The following is an 8432-nucleotide window of genomic DNA, read 5'->3' on the forward strand; positions in this document are numbered from 1 at the left end:
GAATTAATAAGTTTTCTGGACATTTCTGTTATGATTTAGAATAGGGTAAGTATTGATAGGTACAACCCATACAAACAAAAGTTCTTTGGGGTCCTCAATGCCTTTTAAGTGTGTGAAGGAGTCCTCAGACCAAAAAGTTTGAGAAGCGCGGAGTTGGATTTTGCCTTTGGCCTGAGGACCTGGAGTCTAAATACTGTATTCAGAGCTACCTCTCTGTGGTTGTGCTGTTTATCTGAAATGTAGGTTAGGTCATTTGTTTTTCTTTACATTCTATCCTTTTTGATTCATTTTCCCTCTCTCTGAATATGTGAAACATTAACAGGGTTCCCCAAATCAGAATGTATTTTGTGTAAGCTTAGAAGCTCCCTGGGTAATTCGGCTGAGTGGAGGCCTGGGAATGATTGAGTAAGACGGTCTCCTCTCTCCTTCCTCCCTCCTGGTTTCCAGATCCCATGACTGGGGCTCTATAAATACTCTCCTGCCATTGAGCCGGATAAACCTCAGAATGCGTTAGTTAGCATGTCCCAAAGACAGGCAGGGGCTGGAGCCCCTCCCCTGGGGTGAGAAGGGCAACTGCTGGTGCAGAGGGCTGTGCTAGCCCTGTCCGGGGTCCTGGAGAGGGTGTCCCCTGCCTCCCTGAGCGGAGCCCACTCTGACTCCCCATCTGGGAGGGGTGGCCTGCGGATGTGGTCTGGCTGGCTCGCAGGACAGACCACTCTGCTGTTCTGTGCGGTTTTAGGCCATGAACAGAAAAAGGCTGAAATCCAGGGCCCCAAGGGCCAGAGATGCCCCAGCTGGAAGCCCCAGGGCTTCCCCAGCCCACTGCTGACACAGGTCAGGCCACTCCCTGCCCAGGAAGGTGTAGCACTGGCTTTAATTCAGAGAAGGTGCAAACAAGAGCCCTACAGCCCCCATGCCCTGGGCTGTTCCCCTGCCCAGGAGCACAGAGCTTCCTTTAGCACCCACGGGGGCGGGGCGGAGCACAAGGAGGGGGCTTGAAGGAAAAGGAGAGAGAGAGGAAGAGGGAGGGAGATAGAGGAGGGAGGAGTGTGGAGGGAGGGAGGGACTGACGGACAAAGAAAGGGGTGCGGCAGTGGCGGGAGGGGAGGGGTGATCCAGCCTGGGAGAATGTTCACTCTGCAGTCGGAGTTGCTGGGAGGCGAGAGTGAGCCGCACAGGGGCAGACCTCCCTTCTCTTCCTTCCTCCTGTGTCCTGTCAGCCCCTCTCTGGAGGCCAGGCAGTGGAGCACCCTGCCAGGAGGAGCTGGAGCCTCTCACTGGGACAGCTGGGACCGGCCAGCTGCCCCCAACTCTCCACTGCCTGCCTTCCCACTGCTCCTGCCTGGTGAGTAGCGTGGTCTTCCTGCCCTGGGCGCACAGACCTAGAGAGGGTCTGTGCCTCCTGGCACTTTTCCCTGGGGCCAGAAACCTGCAATGCCCCACGAGGGAGACCCACCCTGGGACTGGCCACACCCAGAGCTTTGCTGATCTAGTCCTGGGCACCGCTAGTTGCTCAAGTTTGCACTAGGTCCCGTTTCCTCCAGGGCGGAGGCAGAGTGGAGAGCCTCCCCAGCCGTGCCCAGACCGGCCCAGAGAGCTGTGAGGCCGCCTGCTGCGGCGCGCTCGCGTGTGCAGTGATCCTCCAGCCTGCAACCCTGCCGGTTACCCTTTGGTTCTTGCAGGCAGATGGGCAAATCTAGCCTTCACTTCCCCAGGATGGGGGTCTCCAGAACTCAGCAGGGAAGTTTTGCAGAGCAGGGAGGGATGTGCAGGCACCTCGGGACCATCCTCAGAGCCCCCAGCGCCCATAGTGCTGCCTGGGAGCCCTTTCTGGTCTGAACCCTGGGACCGGCGCGTCGCAGGGTTTGTCTGGAGAGGGTGCCAGCACGTTGCCGCTCTCCTCCTCTGCTCCTAGGTGATGGAAAACCCAAGCCTAGCTTCCACCCTGGGCAGGGCTCTCTGGACTCTCCTCCTGGCCACACTCAGCTCCACCACTGGCCAGCCTTTTGGGGGAGAGTCTGTCTGCACAGCCAGGCCCCTGGCCAAATACAGCATAACCTTCACGGGCAAGTGGAGCCAGACGGCCTTCCCCAAGCAGTATCCGCTGTTCCGGCCCCCTGCGCAGTGGTCTTCGCTGCTGGGTAAGTGAAGCCCCTCCCCCATCCCAGTTCAGGGCATGTTCAGCAGTGACCCTACTCCACCCAAGAGGCTGCAGCATGGGGACATTGTCACCCCAGCAGCTGCACAGCACTCCGCAGTTTGATGGGCACTCACATCAAAGAGGCATCAATGCAAGAAATACTTGCTAAGTGCCTGTTGCATGCTGGCAGGTGATGTTCTGGACTCTGGCAACGTGGTGGGGGCAGGGTGGCAGAGTCTGGGGAGGCCTGGCTGGACAATGGTCACACCAGCAGGTATCTAGGCAGTGTGCAGCCACAGGCTGTCACGGTCTGCATCTGCCAAGGATGGACGGGGTTCCCTGCCTTGCAGCTGAGGGAGCTCAGGGAAGGAGGGGTGTGGTGTCCACTCAGGGTGGCCAGCCGGGCTCAGAGCCTGGGGCCCTGCTGCCTCTCACATTTGGCTGCTGACTCAGACGGGTCATCCCACAGGGGCTGCTCACAGCTCTGACTACAGCATGTGGAGGAAGAACGAATATGTCAGCAATGGGCTGCGGGACTTTGCAGAGCGCGGGGAGGCCTGGGCCCTGATGAGGGAGATTGAGGCTGCGGGGGAGAAGCTCCAGAGCGTGCACGGGGTGTTCTCGGCCCCCGCCGTCCCCAGCGGCACCGGGCAGACCTCCACGGAGCTGGAGGTGCACTCCAGGCACTCGCTGGTGAGTGCAGTCCAGCAGGGGCGGGCGGTCCCTGGTGCGTGGCCAGGGCAAGTGGCTGAGCTGTGGCTGCACTCAGGTGTCCTTCGTGGTGCGCATAGTCCCCAGCCCTGACTGGTTTGTGGGCATCGACAGTCTGGACCTGTGCGAGGGAGGCCGCTGGAAGGAGCAGGTGGCCGTGGATCTTTACCCACATGATGCTGGGACCGACAGCGGCTTCACCTTCTCCTCCCCCAACTTTGCGACCATCCCACAGGACACCGTAACTGAGGTGAGTGACTGACAGCCCCACGACCTTCAGTCACTTGTGCTGTGCCTGACTCTGCCCACTCTGGGAAGACCTGAGCCAAGCGCCCCCGCCTGCCAGAGGTGGCTCTGCTTCTGGTGCCCGACGGTGAGCAGGGCTGCAGTCCTGCCCCACCACAGGGAGGAGGCCATTGTGGGGTGTCTTGACTTTTACTGCCTCAGTTTCCAAGCCCACACTTCTGGGGCTGCATTAGATGTGCATGTGACCACGCCTGGCACGTGAGTACAGTGCACCAAGCGCTGTCCTCACGGATGTCTCAGCTGACGCCGTGATGCCACACACCAGGCGGAGGGCATTGCCAGCCTACCCTAGGGCTGTGTGGGTTTGTGTGTCACTCAGAGGAGCCCAGGTTGGGTGCTGTTTTCTGGCACCGCCCTGCTGGACACTGGGTACTGACCCCAGTGGAGACAGCACACACGAGAAGGTGGACTTCTCAGATCCCGGTGCCAAGCCCACCTTCCTCCACCCCAGATAACATCCTCCTCGCCCAGTCACCCGGCAAACTCCTTCTATTACCCGAAGCTGAAGTTCCTGCCTCCCATCGCCAGGGTGACCCTGGTGCGGCTCCAGCAGGGCTCCAGGGCCTTCATCCCTCCTGCCCCAGACCTGGCCAGCAGGGACAACGAGATTGTTGACAGCCTCTCAGGTAACTGCCAAGCTTCCCACCCCCGCACCGCAGGGCCTAGCCCAGGACACTGGTGATGAGGAGGGGCAGGCCCAGGAGGCCTGCAAGGTGCCCCGAGCCCCCACACTCATGACTCCTGGGGGCTTGGAAGGTGCCCGAGCCCACCACACACATGACACCAGGGCCCAAGGCACTCGGATTCAGAGGGAAACTCGATGCACCTCTGGCCCACACCTCTCCCCCACATCCTGTGGGGGAGAAGCCACAGCTCAGAATTGTGTGCCCTGCCCTGTGGGGCACATGTCCTTTGGTAGCACGGGGTGGGCCCCCAGCCCTGGCTCGTACGCCCCCTGTGGCAGCGCACACGGTGACCTTCCTCTGTGCCCGGCACTTTGCAGTGTGCAGGTGAGTCTTATCCTCAACGTGGTCCCCTGAGGAGGGTGTCGCTGTGTGGGTCACATGGACCCAAGTCTCTGAGCAACTTCAAATGGGGGGTTCCTAGCATTCACTGCAAGATAATTGAAAAGATTTAGGGTGGTTGAGTCAAATACTGAACTGAGGATTTAACTGCCACAGTAGTTACAGTTGGAAGCATCTTACATTACGACAGCCTGGAAGTGAATAATGAAAAGAGCCCAGAGTATCTGAGGGCAATGTCCCATCAGAAATGTGCCCACAGGTAACCTGTATGTCACAGCCAACGGGGACAGAGGTGAGGACGTTCGCTAAAGCAGACCCTGCCTGTCCCCTCCCTGCAGAGAGAGCAGAGGTTGTCGGCAGAGGCACCAGTGCCCACGGGGTGAAAGCCGTGTTGCAAGGGCTGCTGTGGGGGTCTCGAACCCAATCCCACCACAGCCAGCTTGGGGTTCTGCTAATAGACGCCTTGGTGTAGTGGTACCCCAGGAGTACTGTCTAGCAGTACCACCACGGCCGAGTGATGGCCACTGGCTCCCAAGCACACACCAGTGGCTCCTGGAGTCTCCTGGGTCCTGGGACAGTGCTCCTTGGCACTGGGTCTCCCAGCCTCACCTGCTGCAGACGCTGGAGGGGCAGGATGAGGTTCCTGTCTGCAGAGAGGCCCCCGAGATGAGAGGACTTAATTCAAAGGCCACACAAATGTTTCCTGTGGAAGAATTGGAGTCAACCAAAACCTGGTAGGCCGAGGAGGCTCGTTAGCGATGGGCCCAGCTGTCTTCTGCCTTGCTGGCTGGAGTCCAGGAATGCTCAGGGCCACCTCACACACCACCGGCCTCTCAGGCGGGCCTCAACTAGACTCCAGGGTCCGGTCAGGCAGGAGGCAGCGAGCTCCTCATGGCTGATGGGAACCGCACCCCAGGCCAGAGACTGCCCAGCTCAGGGTCCTTCCTCCTCGTCTGAGTCAGAGCTGGCCTCTCTGCAGGCCCTGGATGACAGTGCTGCCCCTGCCAGCTCGGGCGGCATGTCCTTGCTCAATTGTCTGAGTGGATGCGCCATTCCAGGTGGATACGCACGAGTCTTTCATTCAACGGGCAAACACTTCTGAGCACCAGACATGTGCCACAGACAAGACAGTCTGGTGGGAAGAACCACGTGTGGGCAGATGGTCCAGAGAGGTGTGATCTGCCCTGTTCCAGGGGGTGCCCAGCCACAGTGGGCAGGGGAGCATGTGGCCAGCACCTCGGCCAGGAGGATAAAGTCAGCTGTGGCCAAGCAGGAAGGGTGCTGCAGGGGGAGGGTGTGGCAGACAGTGCCCTGAGCTGAGCTGGGGACAGGATGTGGAGAGGAGAGGGCAGGAGGCACACAGAGCTGGCTGTGCTGGCTGGGGACCATATGGTGAGAATACCAATCAAAGAGCTGGCACCAGCTGGGCAGGGTAGAGCCAAGCCCCTTCTCTACTTAGCACTCTGAGGGGCACTACCTGACCGCACATGTCCCTGTGCACCATGCACCCCAGGTGCTCTGAGCTCCCCGCCTGTTCCGCTTCCCTGTGCCCTGGCAGCCTTCTCCCGAGCACCACTATACCCTCAATGTGGTGGGGGCTTCCTGCTGACGTGTGGGACACCCTTGCCCTCCACCTCCTCTCAGGGACCTGCAGGGCTTGGAGGTCAGCATGTGAAGTGTGTTGCAGCCCCAGGGCCCTACAGCTGCTCGCTGACTCCTTACCACAGCCAGGGAGCTGGGGCTTGGCTTGGGGCCTCCAGGCTGCCACGTGGCAGTGGGGGCTCAAGTGTCCACTCCCATGCTGGCTGCCCTCGCTTCTGGGGGTCTTTGCAGACTGGCCCACCTTGTTCCAGGTGCCCTGTCCCCTCTGCGGCCCTGTTCCCTCCTGAATTCCCCAAGCACCTGTGACTTGTTTGTAGGAGTCTCATTCTTCAGCTGCCACAGAGATGGTCACAGGAGCTGGCAGGGTGCGTGAGGAGAGTCCAGTGGAGCCACTGCCCTGTTGTTGGCCAAAGACATCACTCTGTCCTCATGTGCACAGCAGTGGCAAAATTGATGATGTTTAAATTGATGGAAACAGATCGGACGCAGGAAAACAAGAACGACAACACTGAAAATGAGCCTCACGGTGGGACAAGGTCCCACAACCAAACAGCTCAGCCCAGCGCCCACCACGTCTCCAGAAACGCGTCTGTATTAGGATCAACGCAGCCGGCAGGGTCTCTTGCCAGAGCAGGGTCTGCGCAGGAACATCCTCCCCTCTTTCTGGGGGCGGTTTCCCAAAGCCCAAGACACCAGATTGGGCAGCAGATCCAGCTCTTGCTGCAGACCCACACGACTCGAAGCGTTGGTTGTCTGTAGGCGGTTGTACGTGGCGACCTCCGGCCTGTGGCTTCCTCTGTGGTTGTGTCTCTTTGAGCCCCGGAGGGTGGCAGTCCTTGGGGGAGTCCCCTCTGTTTCCACCAAGAGCCTCCTCCACGGGTGTTCACATGTCACACGCCGGTCTCTCCTGTGCTTGGTGCAGGTCCAGAGACGCCACTGGACTGCGAGGTCTCCCTGTGGTCGTCCTGGGGCCTGTGCGCAGGCCACTGCGGGAAGCTGGGAGCCAAGACCAGAACTCGCTATGTCCGCGTGCAGCCTGCCAACAACGGGACCCCCTGCCCCGAGCTGGAAGAAGAGGCTGAGTGTGTCCCTGATAACTGTGTCTGAGACCAGAGCCCTGCCGCCCCTGGGGCCCCCTTGAGCCTTGGGGTGCAGAGGACTGCACACAGGCTTGAGCGTGCAGCGGCTGAGGACTAAGGAAGTGCCCTCTGGCGGCAGGGAAGGGAGGTCTGGGAACAGGCTCCTTGCTCCGGCTCTCCTCTTAGGGCACCCTACCCTGCGCACTCAGACTCCTCACGAGGCTCTGCTCTAAACTTGGTCCCACTGTAATTTATTGCTGCTTGGGGAGGCTGCCTTTTGTGCAGACAGCACCTGCACCAGCGCCCAGGTAGTATGACCTCCCTGGTGCAGGAGCTGGCACCCACATGGCTGTGAGATACCTCAGACCCGGCACCAGCATCCAAGCAGGGGCGCAGTGCGAGAAGCAAACACAGTGGGGGCAGTTTCGGGAACCTCACTTGGCATTTTCATGTTACTGATCTCTTTGTGTTTGAATAAAGACTATCTGTTCCTGACAAATGTCACCACTGTCCTCGAGCTGCTCTCTTTGGGTGGGCGTTAACAGGGACACACAATCGATAGGCACCGCGCAATGCTGGGCAAGAGGGAACGATGCACCGTCCCCACAATGGGCCAGTGTGAGCTTCATGGGTGTCAGGAGACACTGCACGCCATCAGGGCAATACAGGGGCAGCAGGCGCACCCCATAGGCCCAGTGTCCACAGTGAGTCCCCAGCAGCAAGTGAGAAGCTCAGAGGCACCGCCAGGCGAACCCTCTTGGTGCCCTCTGTGAGGGAGCAGCTCTGCCTGAGACCCAGAGCCCTGGTGACCGGCCTGCAGCAGGTGCCTCCTGGGGACCTGAGCTTGGGCCAGCCTCTAGACAGTCCTAAGGGACCCACTTTGATATGAGTGGCCCTTTGCAGACGGCGAGGTCCTCAGAGTCCCAGTGACCAACCTGGGCCATGCAGTTTGAAAACATGTGCAGGGGATGGCTCTTCTCCCCAGCCCCCTCCCAACAACTCAGCTCCTCACTCCAAGGGGACCCCGGCAAAGTACCCTTCCTCCTGAAGGCTAAGACCCTCTAACCCTGATGATTCTAGAATCAGATCCCAGGCCCAGTCCCTACCACCTGCATTCCCCCAAGACCCCAAGCCCACCTCCCACCACCCTGCGTCCATCCCCTCCCACTACCCTTGAAAACTCCTGAACATAAAGCCAAGCTCACAAGTATATGAGTTCTGAGGTTATGTGAAGATCTGAAAAACCTCTGATTAAAAATTTCCTAACATTTTCTGGACCAGTGGTGCTTAGGCACATGGAAGAAAAGACCCTCAATCCTGCCTGCAGATCACACTGTGCACTCAGGACTCACAGGGTTCCCTAGGACATTAACTCACCATCAGAACCCTCCAAACACACATAACACCAGCTCTGGTACCCCTAAATCTGCGGAGTTTGCAAACTACAAATCAGACTCACTGAGCCATCGGAGTCAGGGTGATTAGGCATAGGATTTGGGGGAGCAGACTGATTGTGTTAACCCAACCAGGAGTGCAAAATCCGAAGTGTGCTAGAGCAACACACAGATA

General features: G+C 59.2%; 1 protein-coding gene across 1 annotated transcript; it reads left to right on the forward strand.

The window, feature by feature from the left end:
• The first annotated feature begins 1112 nt into the window (after positions 1 to 1112).
• Positions 1113 to 7367, forward strand: SPON2 (spondin 2). The gene is made up of 6 exons (XM_012783382.3): positions 1113 to 1345; positions 1916 to 2141; positions 2610 to 2833; positions 2910 to 3101; positions 3609 to 3783; positions 6707 to 7367. Exons 2-6 carry the CDS (start codon positions 1919 to 1921, stop codon positions 6889 to 6891), a joined length of 999 nt encoding a protein of 332 aa, XP_012638836.1. The 5' UTR covers positions 1113 to 1345; positions 1916 to 1918; the 3' UTR covers positions 6892 to 7367.
• The last annotated feature ends 1065 nt before the right edge of the window (positions 7368 to 8432 follow it).

The sequence above is a fragment of the Microcebus murinus genome, chromosome 16 (assembly GCF_040939455.1).
Source record: "Microcebus murinus isolate Inina chromosome 16, M.murinus_Inina_mat1.0, whole genome shotgun sequence".
Lineage (NCBI taxonomy): Eukaryota > Metazoa > Chordata > Mammalia > Primates > Cheirogaleidae > Microcebus > Microcebus murinus.

Bases quoted from the DNA above. Each gene is read 5' to 3' on its own strand.
- SPON2 (XM_012783382.3), top strand. From the start codon at position 1,919: ATGGAAAACCCAAGCCTAGCTTCCACCCTGGGCAGGGCTCTCTGGACT. The intron at 2,142-2,609 runs GTAAGTGAAGCC...GTCATCCCACAG, and splicing joins GCAGTGGTCTTCGCTGCTGG to GGGCTGCTCACAGCTCTGAC. The intron at 2,834-2,909 runs GTGAGTGCAGTC...GGCTGCACTCAG, and splicing joins TGCACTCCAGGCACTCGCTG to GTGTCCTTCGTGGTGCGCAT.